This window comes from Pocillopora damicornis, chromosome 2 (genome assembly GCF_964200805.1).
Source record: "Pocillopora damicornis chromosome 2, jaPocDami1.2, whole genome shotgun sequence".
NCBI classification, from domain to species: Eukaryota; Metazoa; Cnidaria; class Anthozoa; order Scleractinia; family Pocilloporidae; genus Pocillopora; species Pocillopora damicornis.
The window spans coordinates 13,202,050-13,225,425 of NC_142671.1; the positions used below are offsets into that span (position 1 = coordinate 13,202,050).

At 35.2% G+C, this 23,376-nt stretch overlaps 1 protein-coding gene and 1 long non-coding RNA gene across 3 annotated transcripts; both read left to right on the forward strand.

Annotated features, from left to right (window-relative positions):
• Window positions 1-9,347: 9,347 nt before the first annotated feature.
• On the forward strand, window positions 9,348-10,637 carry LOC149049963 (uncharacterized). The gene is made up of 3 exons (XR_016184028.1): window positions 9,348-9,481; window positions 9,814-9,911; window positions 10,500-10,637. It is a non-coding gene; the product is annotated as an uncharacterized LOC149049963 (long non-coding RNA).
• A 4,070-nt stretch (window positions 10,638-14,707) lies between these two features.
• LOC113674752 (catalase) lies at window positions 14,708-22,509 on the forward strand. 2 transcript variants are annotated; one of them, XM_027191248.2, is made up of 14 exons: window positions 14,708-14,861; window positions 16,048-16,330; window positions 17,154-17,284; window positions 17,594-17,644; window positions 17,799-17,978; window positions 18,182-18,292; window positions 18,728-18,808; window positions 18,894-19,046; window positions 19,689-19,824; window positions 20,122-20,198; window positions 20,319-20,372; window positions 21,133-21,240; window positions 21,370-21,441; window positions 21,971-22,509. In XM_027191248.2, exons 1-14 carry the CDS (start codon window positions 14,805-14,807, stop codon window positions 22,001-22,003), a joined length of 1,527 nt encoding a protein of 508 aa, XP_027047049.2. In that variant the 5' UTR covers window positions 14,708-14,804; the 3' UTR covers window positions 22,004-22,509. The 2 variants fall into 2 exon arrangements, with proteins under 2 accessions (XP_027047049.2, XP_089053754.1); XM_089197628.1 differs by lacking the exon at window positions 21,133-21,240.
• The last annotated feature ends 867 nt before the right edge of the window (window positions 22,510-23,376 follow it).

Below are 23,376 nucleotides of genomic sequence, written 5' to 3' on the forward strand. Positions count from 1 at the left end.
TTATTTTTTCAGGAAAATTAAACAAACATAGGTTACATGATGTAAAAGAGTTTGAAATCAATAAAAAAAACACAAAACCTGGGGTCTGGGTAATTCTTTCTAACATAAGATAAAGACTACTGACAGCTTTCTTTTTTCAGGACTGTTCACAATGTATATCTTTCGGCTGGTTTTCTGCACGCCACGCAAAACATAAAATTAATCCTACTAAGATTTTAATTTTCAGGATATCTAAACTGATTTCTAATGTAAGAGTGGTTCAGAAATAATAAAGTGAAAAAAAATGTCTGCGTGTCATTTTTTCATAGCAAAATAAATTACTAACAATGTTTACTTTTCAGTACCTACAAAACCTAACAATTTTTATATTTCAGGACCTAAACACACCAACAATGTTTACTTTTCAGGACCTATAGGAAGACTAGCTAACAATATTTACTTTTCAGAAGAGTTTATTTCCAGGTGGTTTACGCATCTCGATTTTTTTTGCTATCGGATTAGTCCAGGCTGGAGAAATATGACTTTTTAAAGAAGACTCTTGAGAACAAAAAAAGTAGCAAATTTATTTCCAATTCATACAAAAAGTGTGCAAGATACGGAATAAAAAGATACCAAAAGAACAAAGAATGTCAAATAACACGACATTGCCTATTTACATTTTCCTTTTTCTTTAAATGAAACTCAATTTAACAAAAAAGTATTTCATTCCTACTAGGATAGGAGCCCATGTCTCGCTGCTAAGGAAAACGTTTTTATCAATAGAGCAAAACTCACTATAGCCAATTAAAAGTATTTTAATATCTTTGGGATTCAAACCTATGACACGCTATCTAGCATTGGACAACATACAGACAGAAGGGTTTTATCAGCAGAACATTTAGGAGCTCACTATAGCAAAATTAGTAAAAAAAAAAAAAAAAAATAGCATATAATTCCAACCCACAACACAGTACTGTCTTGCACTGGGTAACAGACAGTAAAAGTGCTTCTATCATTAGAAACAAAAACCAGTTTAACAGCTTAGTATTTTGATCTTGATGGGATTCTAACCCATGGCACATTACTTTGCACTGGGTAACAGTCAGTAATGGTGTGTTTATCTGTAGAAAAGGAACTGACACTAGCAAAAGTATGTTAATTTGCATGGGATTCAAGCCCATAACAGACTGTCTTGCACTGGGTAACAAAGTGAAGGTGCTTTTATCAGTAGAAAAGAAGTTCAACTCACTTGTCTGAGTAAAGATATTTTCATCTTAAACACTTTCTTGCACTGGGTAACAAACAGCAAAGGTGCTTTAATTGGTAGAAAAAAATCTAACTATTAAAGCAAAAGTATTTTAATCTTAATGGGACTCAAACCCATGACACACTATCTAGCATTAGGCAACAGATAGTGAAGGGGCTTTAATCAGTAGAAAGGAATCTCACTATAAAAGAAAAGTATTTTAATCTTAGTGGAAGCAGTGAAGGTGCTTTTATCAGTACAAAAGAAAGTTGAACTCACTTTAGCAAAAATATTTTCATCTTAATGAGATTCAAACCAATGACACACTATCTTGCACTGGGTAACAAACAGCGAAGGTGCTTTGATTGGTAGAACAGAATCTCACCATTATAGCAAATGTATTTTAATCTTAATGGGATTCAAACTCATGACACACCATCTTGCACTGGGTAACAAACAGTGCAGGCGCTTTAATCTTAATGAGATTCCAACCAATGACACACTATCTTGCACTGGGTAACAAACAGCGAAGGTGCTTTGATTGGTAGAGGAGAATCTCACTATTAAAGCAAAAGTACTTTAATCTTAATGGGATTCAAACCCATGACACACTACCTAGCACTAGGCAACAGATAGTGAAGGGGCTTTTATCAGTAGAAAACAATCTCTCTATTAAATAAAAGTATTTTAATCTTAATGGGAGCAGTGAAAGTGCTTTTATATGTACAAAAGGAAGTTTAACTCACTTTAGTAAAAATATTTTCAACTTTATGGGATTCAAACCCATCACACACTATCTTTTATCAGAAGAAAGAAACTCACCATTATAGCAAAAGTATTTTAATCCTAATGGGATTCAAACCCATGATAAACTGTCTTGCACTGGGTAAATGACAGTGAAGGTACTTTTAACAGTAGAAAGAAACTCACTATTACAGCAAAAGCATTTTAATGGGATTCAAACCCATGAAAAACTGTCTAGCACTGGGTAACAGTCAGTGAAGGTGCTTTTATCAGTAGAAAATAAATTCACTATTATAGCAAAAGTATTTTAATCTTAATGGGATTCAAACCCATGACAAACTATCTTGCACTGGGTAATAGACAATAAAAGTGTATTTATCAGAAGAAAGAAACCCACTATTACAGCAAAAGTAGTTTAAGTTTAAAAGTAGTCAGTGATCAGTAGAAAAGGCACTCAATTTAATATCAAACATATTTTCATCCTGATGGGATTCGTGCAAACCCATGACCCACTATCTTGCCCTGAGTGACAGACAATGAAGGTAGTGAAAGTAGTTTTATCAGTAGAAAAAAACTTGCTGTTAAAGCAAAAATATTTTAATCTTACTGGGATTCAAACCCATAACACATCATCTTGCAATGGGTAACAGATAGTGAAAGTGCTTTCATCAGAAGAAAGTACCCACTCTAATGAAAGTACTTCAATCTTGAATGATATTCAAACCCATGGTGCATTAGCTTGTACTGGGTAACAGTGAAGGTGCTTTTATCGGTAGAAAGAAACTCACTATTATAGCAAAAGTATTTTAATCTTAATAGGATTCAAACCTATGGCACACTATCTTATACTGGGTAACAGACAGTGAATGGAATTTTATCAGTATATAGTAAAGAATCTCACAATTATAGCAAAAGTATTTTAATCTTCATGGGATTCAAACCCATGACAGACTGTCTTGCACTGGGTAAATAACAGTGAAGGTTCTTTTAACAGTAGAAAGAAACTCACTACCACAGCAAAAGCATTTTAATGGGATTCAAACCCATGACAAACTGTCTTGCACTGGGTAACAGACAGTGAATGTGATTTAATCATGCAGTAGATAATAAACTCACTAATATAGTAAAAGCATATTAATCCTAATGGGATTCAAGCCCATAGCACACTATCTTGCACTGGGTAACAGATAGTGAATGTGCATTTACCAGTAGAAAGAAACTCACAATTATAGCAAAAGCATTGTAATCTTAATGGGATTCAAACCCATGACAGACTGTCTTGCTCTGGGTAACAGATAGTGAAGGTGTTTTTAACAGTAGAAAGGAACTCACTATTACAGCAAAAGCATTTTAATGGGATTCAAACCCATAACAAACTGTCTTGCACCAGGTAACAGACAGTGAAGGTGCTTTAATCAGCGGATAACAAACTCGCTATTATAGTGAAAGCATTTAATCCTAATGGGATTCAAGCCCATGACACACTGTCTTGCACTTGTTAACAGTCAGTGAAGGTGCTTTTATCAGTAGAAAATAAATTCACTATTATAGCAAAAGTATTTTAATCTTATTGGGATTCAAACCCATGACAAACTGTCTTTCACTGGGTAACAGACAATAAAGGTGTATTTATCAGAAGAAAGAAACTCACTATTACAGCAAAAGTATTTTAATCTTGATGGGATTCCAACCCATGACACACTGTCTTGCACTGGGTAACAGACAGTGAAGGTGCTTAAATCAGTAGATAATAAACTCACTATTATAGTAAAAGCATTTTAATCCTAATGGGATTCAAGCCCATGATACACTATCTTGCACTGGGTAACAGATAGTGAAGGTGCTTTTATCAGTAGAAAGAAACTCACAATTATAGCAAAAGTATTTTAATCTTCATGGGATTCAAACCCATGACAGACTGTCTTCCACTGGGTAAATAACGGTGAAGGTTCTTTTAACAGTAGAAAGAAACTCACTACCACAGCAAAAGCATTTTAATGGGATTCAAACCCATGACAAACTGTCTTGCACTTGTTAACAGTCAGTGAAGGTGCTTTTATCAGTATAAAATAAATTCACTATTATAGCAAAAGTATTTTAATCTTATTGGGATTCAAACCCATGACAAACTGTCTTTCACTGTGTAACAGACAATAAAGGTGTATTTATCAGAAGAAAGAAACTCACTATAAGAGCAAAAGTATTTTATTCTTGATAAGATTCCAACCCATGACACACTGTCTTGCACTGGGAAACAGTCAGTGAAGGTGCTCTTATCAGTAGAAAATAAATTCACTATTATAGCAAAAGTATTTTAATCTTAATGAGATTCCAACCCATGACAAACTGTCTTGCACTGGGTAACAGACAGTGAAGGTGCTTTAATCAGTAGATAATAAACTCGCTATTATAGTAAAAGCATTTTAATCCCAATGGGATTGAAGCCCATGACACACTATCTTGCACTAGGTAACAGATAGTGAAGGTGCTTTTACCAGTAGAAAGAAACTCACAATTATAGCAAAAGCATTGTAATCTTAAAGGGATTCAAACCCATGACAGACTGTCTTGCACAGGGTAACAGACAGTGAGGGTACCTTTATTAGTAGAAAAGAAACTTGCTATTAAAGCAGAAGTATTTTAATCTTAACGGAATTCAAACCCATGAAACACTGTCTTGCACTGGGTAACAGCTAGTTAATGTGCTTTTATCAGTAGAAAGAAACTCGCTATTAAGGCAAAAGTATTTTAATCTTTATGGGATTCTAACCCATGACACACTATCTTACTCTGGGTAACAGAAGAAGTATTTCAATCTTTATGAGATTCTAACTCATGACACAATATCTTACTCTGGGCAACAGATAGAGGTGGTACCTTTAACAGTAAAAAAGAGACTCGCTACTCAAGCAAAAGTATTTTAATCTTCATGGGATTCAAACCCATCAAACACTGTCTTGCACTGGGTACAGACAGTGAGGGTACCTTTATCGGTAGAAAAGAAACTTGCTATTATAACAAAAGTATTTTAATCTTAATGGGATATTCAAACCCATGAAACACTGTCTTGCACTGGGTAACAGCTAGTTAATGTGCTTTTATTGGTAGAAAGAAACTCGCTATTAAGGCAAAAGTATTTTAATCTTTATGGGATTCTAACCCATGACACACTATCTTACTCTGGGTAGCAGACAGTGGGGGTACCTTTAACGGTAGAAGAGAAACTACTGAAGCAAAAGTATTTTAATCTTAATGGGATTCAAACCCATGAAACACTATCTTGCACTGGGTAATGGACAGTGACGGTACCTTTATTGGTAGAAAAGAAACTAGCTACTAAAGCAAACGTATTTTAATCTTAATGGGATTCAAACCCATGAAACACTATCTTACTCTGGGTAACAGACAGTGAGGGTACCTTTATTAGTAGAAAGGAAACTTGCTATTAAAGCAGAAGTATTTTAATCTTAACGGAATTCAAACCCATGAAACACTGTCTTGCACTGGGTAACAGCTAGTTAATGTGCTTTTATCGGTAGAAAGAAACTCGCTATTAAGGCAAAAGTATTTTAATCTTTATGGGATTCTAACCCATGACACACTATCTTACTCTGGGTAGCAGACAGTGGGGGTACCTTTAACGGTAGAAGAGAAACTACTGAAGCAAAAGTATTTTAATCTTAATGGGATTCAAACCCATGAAACACTATCTTGCACTGGGTAATGGACAGTGACGGTACCTTTATTGGTAGAAAAGAAACTAGCTACTAAAGCAAACGTATTTTAATCTTAATGGGATTCAAACCCATGAAACACTATCTTACTCTGGGTAACAGACAGTGATGGTACCTTTATCAGTCGAAAAGAAACTAGCTATTAAAGCAGAAGTATTTTAATCTTAACGGAATTCAAACCCATGAAACAGTCTGTCTTGCACTAGGCAACAGGACAGACTTGCTATTAAAAGAAACTTGCTATTATATCAAAAGTAGTTTAATATTAATAGGATTCAAACCCATGAAACAGTTTTTCACTGGGTAACAAACACTTTTCAAACCCATGAAACACTCACACATTGCAAAAAGTGACAGTACTTTCATTAATAGAAAAAGTACTCATTTGATTTTAATTACAATGGGATTCAAACCCATGACAAACTGCCTTGCACTGGGCAAATAACAATGAAGGTGATTTTAAAAGTAGAAAAGCAAACGTATTAGCAAACGTATATTAATATTGATGGGATTAGAACTCGTGAAACAGACTTACACTATGTAACAAACAGTGAGGGTTCTTTTATCCCTTGAATAGAATCTTACCATTATATCAAAAGTATTTTAATCTTGATGGGATTCAAACCCATGATAAGCCGTCTTGCTCTGGGTAAATAACAGAGAAGGTGCTTTCAACAGCAGAAAGATACTTATTATTGTAGCAAAAGTATTTTAATGACATTCAAAGCCATGACAAACTGTCTTGCACTGGGTAACAGACAGTGAAGGTGCTTTAATCAGTACAAAAGAAATTCACTATTATAGCAAACATATTTTAATCTTAATGGGACTCAAACCCATAAAACACCCAGTCTTGCACTAGGTAACAGACAGCAAAGGTGCTTTTATCAGAAGATAAGAAACTCACTATTACAGTCAGAGTATTTTAATCTTAATGGGATTCAAACCCATGAAATACTGTCTTGTGCTGGGTAATGGACAGTGAAGGTGCTTTTATCAGTAAAAAAGAAACTTACTATTATCGCAAAAGTATTTTAATCTTAATGGGATTCAAACCCATGGAATACTGTCTTGTGCTAAGTAACAGACAGTGAAGGTGCTTTTATCAGTAAAAAAGAAACTTACTATTATAGCAAAAGTATTTTAATCTTTATGGGATTCAAACCCATGAAATACTGTCTTGTGCTAAGTAACAGACAGTGAAGGTGCTTTTATCAGTAAAAAAGAAACTTAATATTATAGCAAAAGTATTTTAATCTCAATGGGATTCAAACCCATGAAATACTGTCTTGTGCTGGGTAATGGACAGTGAAGGTGCTTTTATCAGTAAAAAAGAAACTTACTATTATAGCAAAAGTATTTTAATCTTAATGGGATTCAAACCCATGAAATACTGTCTTGTGCTAGGTAACAGAAAGTGAAGGTGCTTTTATCAGTAAAAAAGAAACTTACTATTATAGCAAAAGTATTTTAATCTTTATGGGATTCAAACCCATGAAATACTGTCTTGTGCTAAGTAACAGACAGTGAAGGTGCTTTTATCAGTAAAAAAGAAACTTACTATTATAGCAAAAGTATTTTAGTCCGAATTGGATTCAAACCCATGAAATACTGTCTTGTGCTGGGTAACAGACAGTGAAGGTGCTTTTATCAGTAAAAAAGAAACTTACTATTATAGCAAAAGTATTTTAATCTTAATGGGATTCAAACCCATGAAATACTGTCTTGTGCTAGGTAACAGACAGTGAAGGTGCTTTTATCAGTAAAAAAGAAACTTACTATTATAGCAAAAGTATTTTAATCTTAATGGGATTCAAACCCATGAAATACTGTCTTGTGCTAGGTAACAGAAAGTGAAGGTGCTTTTATCAGTAAAAAAGAAACTTACTATTATAGCAAAAGTATTTTAATCTTTATGGGATTCAAACCCATGAAATACTGTCTTGTGCTAAGTAACAGACAGTGAAGGTGCTTTTATCAGTAAAAAAGAAACTTACTATTATAGCAAAAGTATTTTAGTCCGAATTGGATTCAAACCCATGAAATACTGTCTTGTGCTGGGTAACAGACAGTGAAGGTGCTTTTATCAGTAAAAAAGAAACTTACTATTATAGCAAAAGTATTTTAATCTTAATGGGATTCAAACCCATGAAATACTGTCTTGTGCTAGGTAACAGACAGTGAAGGTGCTTTTATCAGTAAAAAAGAAACTTACTATTATAGCAAAAGTATTTTAATCTTAATGGGATTCAAACCCATGAAATACTGTCTTGTGCTAAGTAACAGACAGTGAAGGTGCTTTTATCAGTAAAAAAGAAACTTACTATTATAGCAAAAGTATTTTAGTCTGAATGGGATTCAAACCCATGAAATACTGTCTTGTGCTGGGTAACAGACAGTGAAGGTGCTTTTGTCAGTAAAAAAGAAACTTACTATTATAGCAAAAGTATTTTAAGTCTTTATAGGATTCAAACCCATGAAATACTGTCTTGTGCTGGGTAACAGACAGTGAAGGTGCTTTAATCAGTAAGAAAGAAACTTACTATTATAGCAAAAGTATTTTAATCTTAATGGGATTCAAACCCATGAAATACTGTCTTGTGCTGGGTAACAGACAGTGAAGGTGCTTTAATCAGTAAAAAAGAAACTTACTATTATAGCAAAAGTATGTTAATCGTAATGGGATTCCAACCCATGACACACTATCTTACACTGGTTAACAGACAGTTAGGGTACCTTTATCAGCAGAAAAGGAAACTGACCATTATGGAAAAAGTATTTTAATCTTAGTGGGATTCAAACCTGTGACAAACTGTCTTGCACTGGGCAACAGATAGTAAAGGTGCTTCTATCAGTAGAAAGAAAGTCACTATTATGGCAAAAGTATTTTCATCTTGATGGGATTCAAACCCATGACACACTATCTTGCACTGGGTAACAGACAGTGATAGTACTTTTATCAGGAGAAAGAAATTCACTATTATAGCAGGTATTTTATTCCTAATGGGATTCAAACCGATGACAAACTGTCTTGCACTGGGTGAATGACAGTGAAGGTGCTTTTAACAGTTATAAAAAAGAATCTCACTATTATAGCAAATGAATTTTACTCTTAATGGGATTCAGATCCATGACACACTATCTTGCACTGGGTAACAGACAGTGAAGGTGCTTCTATCAGAAAAGGAACTCACTTAAGCAAAGTATTTTAAACAGAATGGGATTCAAACCCAAGAAAAACAGTGTCTGTCTCTGACTGGTCAACAGACAGTCTAAGTGCTTTTATCAGTAGAAAAGAACTCATTTTTTTAAGGAAAAGGATTTTAATTGTTATGAAATTCAAATAATGAAACACTGTCTCGCACTGGGTAACAGCAGTGAAATTTCCTTTACCCAATAACAAAGGAACTCACTTCAGCAAAAGTACAATCTAAATGGGATTCAAACCCATAACACACTGTCTTGTACTGGGTATTAAACAGACAATGAAAGTGCTTAAATAGAAAAGGATGTAACCTAAGTTAAAATCCTTTAAAACTTATGGGATTCAAACCCATGAAAGTTATATTTTGAGAATTGAAATACAAAAGTTTACAAAGAATGGCAACAGCACAATTTGTATAAATGATGCAGTGTGCTTGGAAGTTTTTTTTTACAGTGGTTAAGATGTACATCCAAGGAAACTACCAGACCAGTATGTGCTGGCTAACCCAGGCCTACAACAAGGACCAGTCTGTAACCCTACAATGAACAAATTGGACAAGCAAGCTGAATACTGGTAACACTATACAGATATCACAAGTTTCAAATTCCATGCATACAATTGCCCTAGCTGAGAATAAGAATAAGTGTGGGGGTAAATGAATTACTTTGATCAGGAATTGATATCATTATGATACTCATAAATTGAGTTACACGTATAATGAAAAGGAAAGGAAAAGGTTTGAAACATTTCATTGCAACTACTTTTTTGGCACAAAGATGTAGGTGTGAACTTCAGTTATTTCAGGATATGCACTGAATGAAAACCATTTATGAAGATGTGATTATCCTATTTATGTCTAGGATGTTTTAATGCATATAAAGTTATTTCATTTGTTTCGTTCTTAGTTTTCTATGTACCTGAGCTGTGCGATGATTTAAATGCTAACTTGACAAGCAACCTATATGTACATGGATGATAACACACTGGTTATGACCTTATGAAGGTAAGAAAAATATCTAAATGTAATGCTGCAAGTGATGGTTTAGCAAAAAAAGTGAACAGTATCTATTATTCAAGAGTAACAAATTGAAGCATACAGAACAAGAGCAAGATTTCATGATGACCTACATGAGCAAGGAGACAAGAGATAAGAAAAACAAAAAATATCAATTATGGGTAGTTGATCCAATACCAAATTCTCTGAACTAACATCATTAGATTTGTATGGCAGACAATAAGGAGAATTACAAATGACATCTTCTGAGTGAAAGGGTTACCAAACTCATTAAAAGAAAGGACATCAAGCTGGTATCTTTATGGCAACTGCAATTTTACTCCAGAGTGTAAGCCTTTCATATCAAATTTGCAAGCAACAAAACTGAGAGAAAATCCATCCTTAAAAATCTCTTTGTCACTTTTCTTTCTTCCAATTTTTCACCCCAGTTTGTTAGTATTATTTTATTGTTTAGCAAGTTAAAAAACATGAAATTGTGCAAATTCATCTCTGAATTTGGTCACTCATTAGTTTAGCAAGTTTGCACTGCAATTAATGTAACAACTCAAGTATTTAAATGTGTAATTTGTGTTTTAGGATTGTGAAAACCTCTATTAATGATTGAAGGGAAGATATTTGATTGATATCACTCACTAAGTTCAAGTTATGGAGAATGGCCTTGGATTGTATATTCATTTTTGTGCTGCAGCCTGTGGAACAACAACTTAGAGGTTTAGAGTACCTGATCACATAAAGCTCACTGCCCATTAGAAGAATGTACCATATGTGACTGAAAAACTACAGAAAACTTTGTGACATTTCCTCAAAGTCACTCTGCAGATGGAACTCTGTAAAGTTAGTTTAAACATACATATTAGTTTTATAAGATACCTTAAAACCCCAAGGTTGCACCATAGCACTGGTTGGGGTTACACGGTCCCCATTTTTCCCCTCAGAGAGAGGTTTTCAGGGGTTTACGTGTCCGGCTTTGGTGCACTAGGTTAGTTTTACATTTTACTGGAAAAGCTACGAGCACATCTACCCAAATCTAACAAAAGAGCAACAAAACTGCTACTCAGCACCTACAGCTATATTTGTGAAAAAAAAGGTGTTGTAAGAAGTAGGGCTCAGAATAGAACTACATACATGTACCTTGTTAAAGTGTTTTTTTTTGTTTGTTTTTTTCTCTAATTCAGAGTTTGGCTGTTTAAATATTTTCAGAATACTTCTCTGGTCACATTTTGTGGACTCTAGGTTTTGAGCATCAAATGAAATTTCCTTTTTTATGAAAGCAATTATTGACTTGAAATCAAAAATTGCTTCAAAGCTATCTATTTCAAAAATAGTTGGTTGAGTTCGACCACTTTTGAGATAAAAGCTTTTGATGTGAGTAGATGATACAGCTTAATAAGCTCAAAATTAAGCTAGTTAAACACAAGCTAGCTTAAAAAAATTAAAGGTATAGCTTAATAAGCTCAAAAATTAAGCTATTTTGAAAAAATAGCTTAAGAATTTAAGGTAAAATTTCATTTAATGCTCATGCCTACATCTTTGAAAAGTGATTAGTTTAGTGTGCTGGAAATGAAAATGGTTTGATACAATCTTAAGTTTGCACCATAAAACTACAGGTATGTTGTTCAATCTGAGCCTTTTAAATGAATTGGACTTAATTTTCACTCAATTTGATTCTTAAAGTGAAACAATTTATTGGCCTTATAAATAAGAATATTTCTATGCCAAAATTTTGAACTTGACATATCATGGACTCCCCCTTCAATGAAAATGTTTAATTAAGACTAACTCTTAACCTTAATAAGCACCTAATACTAATTCAATTAACTAATTGAGGAGGGGGTTCATGATATTTCAGTCCTAAAAATATAAATATACAAAATGAAAATGATGTTACAGGGTAAAATTAATATTAACTCTTAAGATTTAAGTCTACCAAATGAATATAGTTTATATATAAATGTACTATGTAGTATAGTAATACTGAATATCAATAAGGAACTGATAAGAAATAAGTTTTAAAATAAAGTGTTACCATGAGTAATTGAATAGTAGTTTAGTGTTTATCACAAAAATCATCATCTCTTCATTAAAAATACAGCTTTGAAGCATTTTGTGACTTCTGTGATTCAATTGTCCATTATCTCTGATCATATTGCAAAGTTCATGTCTCCATCCCAGTTTAAACCCTGTCAAAGAAAACAATGTGTATTTTCCTCAAAGCACTTGTTCCCTCAAACTTCAAAATAAATATCATACCTCAAAGTGTGTTGGCCACCATTTGACTGATCTTGGTACAAGTACATTCATAACAACAATAAGCCCCTATTGTTATCACTTAAACCGATGAAAACAGCATATCTAAACTTGTGAAAAGATGGACTAATTAACAATTGGTTCATACATCAACATGCGTTCATCGAGATATGAAGCACATGGGAGGTTTGGAGACATGAAAGATGCATAAGAGTTGCTCGAGGCATAGCAACTCTAGCTTCTTGAGTGCTCTCCAAACTTCCCAAGTGCTTCATATCTCGATGAACGCACAGCTGACATATGAACCAATTATTTTATAACATTCTCAACCCAATGGAAAATTTATTTTCCTTGAGGGATTTGTTTGCTGACATCATTAGTGTGCACAGTAGGAATATGAAGCACGCTCATGCTATTGAATTTGATTAGTTAAATTTACTAGCTATGTTATAATAGTAAGTTAGCTGACAGAATTCTGACCATTTTTTTGGCTGCTTTTTGGTTAGTTTGTTTATATAACAATTAGTTCATACATCAGCGTGTGTTCATCGAGATATGAAGCATGGGGGAGGTTTGGAGAGCACGAAAGATGCTCAGGAGTTGCTCGAGGCATAGCTGAGAGCAACTCTAGCTTCTTGAGTGCTCTCCAAACTTCCCAAGTGCTTCATATCTCGATGAACACACAGCTGACCTATGAACCAATTGTTTTATAACATTCTCAACCTGATGGAAAATTTTTTTTCTCAAGGGATTTGTTTGCTGATGTCATGAGCGTGCATAATAGGAATATGAAGCACGCTCGCGCTATTGAATTTGATTAGATAAATCTACTAGCTAAGTATGTGAAAATGAACACAATGAACAACAGTAGCTGCCAAGACTACAGTTAAAGTAAAAGTCACTTGGCCTAAGGGCAATATGGCTTTATAACCCATTAAGTGCGGACATGAATACCAGAGAAACTACCCACTCAATGCAATGAAAGAGACAAGTACCATCTCTTTGTTGAAACAAATCCATTCAGATCCTTAAAAGGGAGGGAAATGTACCTAGAGTGAGCATTAGGGGAGGCGAGAAACTCAATTTTCAAATAATCAAAGAACCATAGGATCGATAAGTGAGGGGAGGGGACCAACATTGAATTTCCAAACATGTTTCTCGGAAATTCTAAAATTCGGCCCATTTAACAGAGCGGAAGAGTTAAGGAGCGCCGAGTTTCGCAACAAAGAGATTTGAGACTCTCCCCCTCCCATTTCTTCCGCCTTAAAAAAAACACTAGCAAGAACGACTCAAATTAGAAACATGTAGGTTACTTTGAAACGTACCTACCACTCTGCGTCGGCCTCACATGTTTACGACTCCCTGGCAATTGGCTCTGACTCAGCTGTATTTGTCTCCTTTTTGAAACATTTTTTGAAGAATCATTATTCTAAGGAAAAAAACGCTGCGAGAGAAGAATCGCAATTTGCACCAGTAAAATAATGACTGTGTGGGATTTGGGTGATAAGAGTCGCTTGCTGCCATTTTGACGGAGCGCACGCGCGTTCCCAGAAGCACACGGAGACTTATCGTTGTTGTTGTTATTGAAGTTATTATCATTGTTATTATCATTATCATCATCATCATCATCATCGTCATCATCATTATTTTATTATCACTTTTATTATTAATATTGTAATTATAATTATCATTGTTTTTTAAAATTTAATTTTTGTAGCCTGTGAAGCTGGCGTTTTTGTGAGTGCTGTTCGGTTTGTGTGCGCCAGGTTGGAAGCGAAGTAGTGAATAGAAAAAAACCTACCAAACAGTTTCTCTCTGTAGGCTTTACGTTCGATTTTTTGTACGTCAAGTGAGCGTCAAAGCCAAGTTTAAAAATGTTTTCCCTCCCAAGCCTTTCGCGGCTTCGTTGCATATCGCTGTAGCTCACACAAAACCACCAAACTCAATATATTTTTATCATCGTCATCATCATCATCGTTACTACTTTTTAACGCTTCTGTTTACTCTTCTTCTGTAACCTGTTGAGCAGCCGGTAGTATACGGTCCCTGTGAGCCTGCGACGCAAGACTATGTGCATGAGTCTCCTGCGTGGGTATCACGCTAGGATGACGTCTCGCACAATGACTGATCTGACAGGTTTAAGTACGTTTCACCCCATTGCAAGTTCACTCTTAACTTTTGCGAGTTCTTCTCCTGAAGCAAAAAAAATTAACCCCAATTCTTCTAGCTTTTGTCTTTTTAGGCTCTCTTCAAGTTTGATGTTCCCTGTTTAAAAAAACCGCAGCAAAGCAGACTGCAACTTTCATATAAATGCAAAATTTAAAAATCACTTTTCAATGTTACTTCGCTTCTGTATTTTGGCTTGTTCCTTCTTGTATTATGAGGTCTTCCATTTTTAACTTGATATGACATTTGTCTTCAGTAACGCGACTAGAAATTATTTTATTACGCGTTGGCGCCTATGTCCCGTCTATTGATATACCCTCCTCCCCTCCCCTATCCCACCCTCAAATATGTTCGTTTTTACGTGCCAAATATGGGGTACACTGTGTCACGTGATAAAAGATAGTTGTCCCTGTTTTCGCGTACAGAGGTCACTAAAGTAGGACTGGCCAGTTTAGTACAGCATCGAAAATGGCGAATCGGTCTAAAGCTTCTGAGCAGCTCAGTGATTTCTCCAGGGCCAAAAAGGTAAGAAGCTTCCAGTGTTATTTACCCTCTGCGCTAGTCCTTGCTTAGTAATTGCAAACGTGTCTTCTTCAAATTCATTAATTTAGTCAAATGTGGGTATGGTACAATTTTCCAACCATTTATTTGTGGAAATTAGGCCTACTCCGACTATTCTCAGGATTTTTTTTTGTAAGCAGATATTTCCTAATCAGTCTAGGCTATGAGTGATTCTGTTTGTGATCTCCCGAATCGATTCATGTTTGCTCCTTGGCGGGTGTCCCCTTCCATTTAATGTGCAATCGCGGGTAATGGCAAAATTTCAGGCAAGAGCGCTCGGCTAGGAATCAATTGAGGTCATGATATGCATTCGTATTTGGCTTGAAAGGACCGTGAAATCCTCTACTTATCAATTATTTTCCTGACACGACCGTGATTTTCATTTTGTGTTTTTGTAGAAGTTTTCAAGTTGCGTTAATTTTTCTGTTGATTGCCTACTTAGTCAACCACAAATTCGAGGTTCATTCGTTAGTTTTATGACGATTTTCACACCTATGTTCTTTCACTTAAATGGTCTTTTGCAGTATTGCAACTTCTTTCACGTCAGTAAACTCCTTTCTATGAGCATGTACATCTTAGGAAGTAATTTCCTCGTACGTATTACACAATGTGTGACGTTCTTGGCTATTGTTAGCTGTAAGAAAGGGAGATATAAGCCATTGAGCGTGTGACATCGTGCATGCATCATTTCGTGACTTATCTTGCATGCTTAGCAAAGAATAGAGCACAGCTGAGCCTTTTGTTACTTACAGTCAAAGAAATGTTTGGATTATTTGTCTCTTGACTATAACAAGCAAGTTTCCACATGCTAGATACAGATGTGTAAAAGAAGCTCAAACAAAAACCATGCATGCAGGCATCATTCTGACAGAAGTTATACTTAACCCTCTGACCCCTAAGAGTGACTATTATCTCATTTCTCCTTACAGTATCACCCCCAAACACACATTGAGGTCTGGAGAATTAAGGAAATTATCATCCACTAAATAATTATAAAGAACCTCTTGAATGCTAGACAAATTCAATTTGTTAGCACCTTTAGAAGGAAATTTATGGAGAATATGTATTTTGATGTTAGGGTGTAAAGGATTAAACATGGCTTAAAAAGGTTTAATTATGATTTTGAAAAGTCCTTTGTATTCTTGACAAGTCTCCAGATGTTCTCACTACTGGAACTGGGTGTCCAATTGACACAAAGACATCTACCATGACAGTTGGACCCAGGGGACCCATTCTGTTGCAGGATGTACAGTTTCTGGATGAGATGAGCCACTTTGACAGAGAAAGGATCCCAGAGAGAGTGGTACATGCCAAGGGAGGTGGTGCATTTGGATATTTTGAGGTCACTCATGACATTACCAAATACTGCAAGGCTGCAATCTTCAACAGAATTGGAAAGAGGACACCTTGTGTTACCCGATTTTCGACAGTAGGTTTGTAAAGCATGTGTGCCAGTTAAATTGTACCATTTAAGAACCTATCTGTGGAAATTTTTGTTTGGAACAGCTATCGCATGTGTTTGTTTTTATATTTGATTGCATTTGTGTACATGTATGTGGAGGAAAGTTGATAGCTAAAGGGATCTTAAACTAGACTGGAAACAGAAGATAACCCTTTCTAATTTATTCATCTATTTTTGTAAAACAAATTCAGTGATTCAACATTTTATTGTCATTTCTCTTTACACTTGTGCAGATTTTGATGAAAATATATATTATTACTGACAGTATACAATCCTGAACATCCACTAGCAGACTCCACTGTACAATCAACTGCATAAAGTTAAGGTTGCTCCTGGAGTTAAAACTTTACAGCTACATTGCCCTTTAAACAGAACTGAAATTTGGGGAATACTATCAAAGTAAAAGCTGTGAAAACTGACTCATCAACCACATTTTTAATTTTATATCATGGACTGTTTAATCTGAAAGTTTTGCCTGCTCTTAATCCTTGAACTCCCATAGGTGACCAAGACATAATTTCTTCTAACAATATCAATATGATATGAAGTGTGAAAGTGATAAGAATAAAGAAAAACATCATTTGGGGGATTATTAGAGGATCTTGTACCAATTTCTCCACGGTAACATCATTTGGATTTTATGGCACACAGTAAAGAGAATTACTAATGAGATATTGGGAGTTGAAGGGTTTTATAGATTTAAATAGATTTATTTAGATTTCTGTTATTTAGATTTATTAGTGGACTTATTTCTCTCTAAAGTTATATGTTTCATTACTTTACTGTACCCTTAGGTGGTGAGTCTGGCAGTGCTGACACAGCTCGTGACCCTCGTGGCTTTGCCATGAAGTTTTACACTGAGGAGGGAAACTGGGATCTTGTTGGAAACAATACTCCAATCTTTTTTATCAGAGACCCAATCCTGGTATACATTTTTGTTGTTATACTAAATATCAAGTATTAGTGTTCAGGTAACAATCCAGAACAAGCAGGAAGAGAGAATATTGGTAATATACAATTTTGGTTAAGAATAAGCACAGCTTAACCTGGTTAAATCAAGTGCAAGATTCCTGTGGGTGTTTTACTTCTAAATTTGGTAAAGGAATTCTATTTACTAATAAATAAAGGAATTTGTTCTGGTAAATTTAATCTGCTTTTTGGTTGCAGTGCATGCTTTTCTAGAAATGTAATTCTCTTATTCATGTCTTAGTTTTGTTTTTATCCCATTATACAGTTTCCCAGTTTTATTCATACCCAAAAAAGGAACCCCACCACTCACCTAAAGGTAAAAAAAGGGTTAATGTATTATGTGTTGTTAAGTGATGTCAAAAATATATTTTGATTTTGTGTACATTGTGCTTTTAATTAATGAAATGTCAAGTTGCTCTTTGATTCTTGATTTTATTTCTAAATTTATTATTTTTGTTTGTTTTTATTAGGACCCTGACATGTTCTGGGATTTCATCACCCTGCGTCCTGAGACCACCCATCAGGTGTGTTTCCTGTTCAGTGATCGTGGCATTCCTGATGGCTACCAGCACATGAATGGCTATGGAAGTCATACTTTCAAAATGGTAAATGACAAGGAGGAAGCTGTTTACTGCAAGTTCCATGTCAAGGTACAGCTACAAAAGCAGTTATACTTTTTACTGCTGCAAAATACCGTCTAGTATAATTTATTTCTAAGCCTGTTGCATTGTTTGGCATGTCTATATCCTCTTAAGTCACATGTTTCTTGGATTATTTACGATTTTATAGTATTCCTAAATTCAGCTGGGTTTAAATGTGACACTACATTTGATCTATTTATTTATTATGACAGACTGATCAGGGGATAAAGTGTGTGCCTGCAGAAAAAGCAGAGCAGTTAGCAGGTTCTGACCCAGACTACAACAACAGACTTCTTTTTAATGCCATTGCTGGTGGAGACCCAGTAAGTATACTGCTTTGGGTCTCTGTCACCCAGTGACCCAACTTTTGTTCAGTAAGCTATCATTGTGCTCATTTATACAGTCCTCTCTACAGTAAGTGGGACAAGTTTCATGAAAATATGTACATGTTTTAGACCAAACATGTGTGATACATGTACATGTGTATGCATGTAACTGTTAAACTTAACTCCAAATAAAGTTACATTTTGAGACCAAGCATGTATGATACGTGTACATATGAATGTATGTAACTGTTAAATGTATAAACTCCAAATTAAATTACTTTTTGGGGATGTGGGTCATTATCTGAAAGTTGGTAATATGGTAAAAGATGAAGTTATTATATATTCATAAAATTAAACTAACTAACTTGATGAGAGCATCTTTAATGAATTTTTTTTTTTGCCCAAAGTAATATGTATAAACTTTTGTTTTAGCCATCATGGACCATGTATATTCAAGTTATGACCTTTGAGGAAGCTGAAAAGTTCCGCTGGAATCCATTTGATCTTACTAAGGTTTGATAACAGAACTTCCATTGCTTACCAATTGTCACGAAATACTTGTTACATGGTCACATTCTATCCTGTTCTTGATTATTAGATCTGGCCACATTCTGAGTTCCCTCTCATTCCAGTTGGCAAAATGGTGCTGAATCGTAATGCAAAAAACTACTTTGCAGAGATAGAGCAGAGTGCTTTTAATCCAGCCAGTATGGTTCCTGGTATTGAGCCTTCCCCTGATAAGATGCTTCAGGTATTAATTGCATGTAACAGATCATAGCTTGATACATTAGCTTTACATGCAAGATTATAAAATGCTCTATGGTTGTACAAAAGCTTTCATAATTCTAAAGAAGCAGTAAAACATGTGGTTTGCTGAGCTTTGCTTCGTATCAAAGGAGATAAGAAGTTTAGGAAGAAAACACTTTATATTATGCTCCACTCATTTTCTGTTGCGTAGGACATCCTAAAACAAAACTAAAAACAAGGGATGGACATCCTACAATCATAATCCAGGAACATGCCCCTTTGATCCCTCCTAAGGTTTGCATCAGGATGATTAGCTGCATACTGTATTGTATAACACATATTCACTGATGTGTCTTCAACTGTATAGTTTGTTTGATACTAGAAAAAGTTCATTCATTTCTGTTAAAAGTTCAGTGGCCCCCAAACTAATTATAGGGGACACTGTGGTGTCCTGAGCAAGGATACAATTCATGTCACAGCTCTATTAGTTCTTACCAGGGATTTGTAAGAAGCCAGTTACTAAAGGGTGCCACACCTGGTAATTTGTTTTTGTGTACTGCACTTGAACACTGTTTGCAGATGTACAAGTATGTTCATATGTCTCACATGCAGTATGTGTACAGGTTTTTTTTTTTGCTTTTCTTAGGGCCGCCTGTTCTCCTATCATGACACTCACCTGCATCGTTTGGGAACTAACTACTTACAGCTTCCAGTGAACTGTCCATACAGGACTAGGGTTACAAATTACCAGAGGGATGGACCACAGACCTTTGATAACCAAGGTAATATGACAAGCTGAAAGCCTGCATTGAGATAAATGTCTCAGGGGCCACTTCAATCTGGACTTCAAACTATTAAAATTTGCTTCTTGTGTATCCCTTATTAAATTGATTACTTAAGTTTTTGAACAAAGGTCAGTGAGTTACTGACATTAGCAAGATTAAATTTTAAAGAATTCAAGAATTAGTTAATTATGAGTTAGAGTATCTAGCTGTCTGCCAATTCAAAAGTCTTGTGTTTGTTTGTTGTTATTTGTTGGTATTGATGTAATCCTTGTTTCTGATCATTTCTTCTTCCAGAGGGTGCTCCAAACTATTTTCCAAACAGCTTCACAGGGCCTTTGGATGACTTGAGGCATTCACCACACACAGTCAAGGTAAGTGTTGATAGTTAAAAGTCCATTTTAGTGTTTCTTAGTTGGGAAGTTATTTTTTTAATTGATAGTCTCCAAGCACAATTCATGAAGTTGATAGACAATGTTTTTGTTTTATTTTAGATCACTGGTGATGTGGCCCGATACAACTCTGCAGACGATGATAACTTTTCACAGGTTGAATATTTTTTTATGTAATGGCAGATATGTTTGTTGTTTATACAGCTCATTCATTCTTAAACAGTGAGGGCTGTGTACTTAAACAAAGTTTTCCATTGTTGAACAAAACTACATTATTTCTAAACTGTCTTGAATTTAGCTGAATCTTTTATCGGAACATTTATTTTTGTGAACAGTGTCAAGAGGGCAAAAAGCTAGCTGTAGAAGGACATTTATGTAATGAAAACAAACCTCTTATAGAGAGTACATAAGGCCCACTGCTTGTGTAAAACGGCCATTTTAGACAACTTACAGTATAAATAACCAGCCCTTAGTGATTGATCTGAGGTTTTGAGAAACAGAGAGAAAAGTGGTTTGATAGGATTGAGAAAGCCAAATGCTTCTAAAATTCCCTTGTTTTAAAAGATGATGTACATGTAGCTGCATGAGATTTTGAGCAAGTGCAGTGAAATCTCAGCATATTGGTAAATTCATGAACAATTACAGGCTGTAGTGTGCCAACATGATAAAGGCCAAACAACTACATGTACATCTTGAGGGGATGGGCTTGGTGTTTGAGAAATTGTACATAAGACCTGATGAAATTGTACAGGCTCACACTAAGAGATAAGCAGACATATTCTCATCAATATCTAGAGAAATGGATGTGCATTGATGTAGTGGAAATAATGTATCTTTATTGAGAAGGCATACAATGTGCTTTAGCAGTAATTTACCTCATATGTCAGGACATTTTATGTTTTTGGCCTTACTACAGGTCACAGATTTCTGGAACAAAGTTTTGAATGAAGCAGAGAGAACTAGGCTGGTGAATAATATTGCTGGTCACCTGAAAGATGCTAAACAATTTCTTCAGAAACGAGCTGTAAGTACAGTGTAGAATGCAATGATTGTTTGAAAAATTATTTGAATCAAAATGTGATAGTAAAATTTAATGATCATGGAGTGCTTTACAAATAGCTAACATGATGTTATTTTTCCTTCGTTTTGTTAGGTGAGTAATTTCACGCAAGTTTCTCCTGAGTTTGGTCGTCGACTGACTGAAGCATTAGCCGAGTATCACATGGTAAGTGTCTGTTTAAGCCTAATAACAATTTGCATACTCTGCCTACTGTTCTCTATACATTTCTAAGGTGCTGAAAGGGAGAATTTCTTTAATAATCAAGAGCTTTCTTTAGTTCATGATCATTTCCTTTATTCTTGTGGCCTAAATGTTTGATTCAGGGTGATATTATAAGGAGAAATGAGATGTAAGTCAATCTTGGGGGTCAAGGGGCTTATATAAATAAAGTTACTGCTTGATGTATAATGTTCACTATTTAGAACACCAAAATCAACGCCTTTTTCGCGTGCAGTGAAGAAATGCTCGATATGGGGAAAAGGTGCTACGTGTCCTAATTTTCTTCTAAATGGACACCTCTGAGTCTATTTTAGAGAGCTGTCATTTAGCTGAGGAAAAGTGTCCGTTCGAAGAATTGAAATCGTATTTTATTGAATTGTATCGTATTATTTTACCACTAGATTTTTTGGTTTTCCAAGTACACTGTGTTTTATCGTCGACAGACAACATTTTCTTTGTCTGATTTTTCTTGTAGCCCAAGGGAGCCACAGCTCAGGCCAGCCTTTGAAACCAAAGTTGAAAGAAGACTGGAATGACATACAAGACGGGATTACCGAATCATGAAATAATGTCCAACACTTATCAATAATAAGAGAATCAGCTTGGGACAAAGGAACATTTGAAACTGTACTGATGATTCTTAACTTTACCGAAGTGACATCTGTAAATTAGTTTTACAGTAAGGCAGAATCTTAAACTAGTAACAAAGGTAATAGTGTATGATGAAATCCCAGAAGTCTGAGGAATCTCCTCGCTCAATATCTGTGTGCTGAAAACCAAATTAACAAGATAATGAGCATCGTGTGGAAGCCTTTTTCATGCTGCCAAGCCTATGATTATAATTTGAGCGTGATTATGTCCCTTCAGCGAATTCCATTTGTGCTACTTAATATAAACTTGGAGTATTGTTTATTAGTCATACATCTGTTAAATCAATTGTTTTTTTAATGGGAAATGGTTATTGTAATGGAAATTTTACAAAAGTTGAGTCAATAAACCTGGATTTGTCAACAAGTATCGTTTTTTTCGAGTAATGTTGAAATATCTTGAGCACGTCGGGTTTCCCAGTGTTACTGACGAAAAATGGTACTGCAGATAGGAAAAAAATCCATTTACAGGCTTGCAAACCTTTGTCAACGTAAACTGACGATAAACTGGTTAATTTAACTGGAAAAAAATGTTTTACGATTTCGTTAGTATCGATTGATCTCACAGAGGCGGCTCTTCCCTTCAAAAACATGATCATGTGACTTGTCACGGATTTTTTTATTTTTCGGTACCGCTGTAGCATCATCTGTTGCACCTCGAATATACGACAGAGTAATAATTTTGTTGGAATGGTTGTATTCAAAGACCAGAACTTAAAAGTCTTCCTCAGCGTTAATCGAACGGGCTGGTTGGACAACTCTCCTTCATGATGAGTAAACCATGCCAATTTTCCTTTTTGGTTTGATTTTGTTCAATCCTTTTTTTTTTTTCTTTTCTTTCAACAAAGCTGATTATAAACTTGATGTTGATGGCTAAAGTAAATGAAATGCTTTAGATATTATCCAAACAGCGTTAAGAAATTCACTACAGTGATTTAGCTACTTAATCTACTCCACGCACAGTAGTTATCTTTTGAATACTTCCGCTGACCGTCTTAGCCAGAAACTAAAAACTCTTGAGTTATTTTCGGAAGTGTCGTTTAACAGTAGCCAATAAAGAGAAACGAAAATTTTCCAAAAACCAATTAGAAGTCAGATAAGAAGCACATCGTCTAGATTAAAGCCTTGAAACATTGGAGACTAGGTGTATTTTCTTCTTTGTGACACACCAGTGGATCATGAACCTAATGAAGATAATGGATGGATTCTGAAGGTTTCGATTGAAAACCGGATT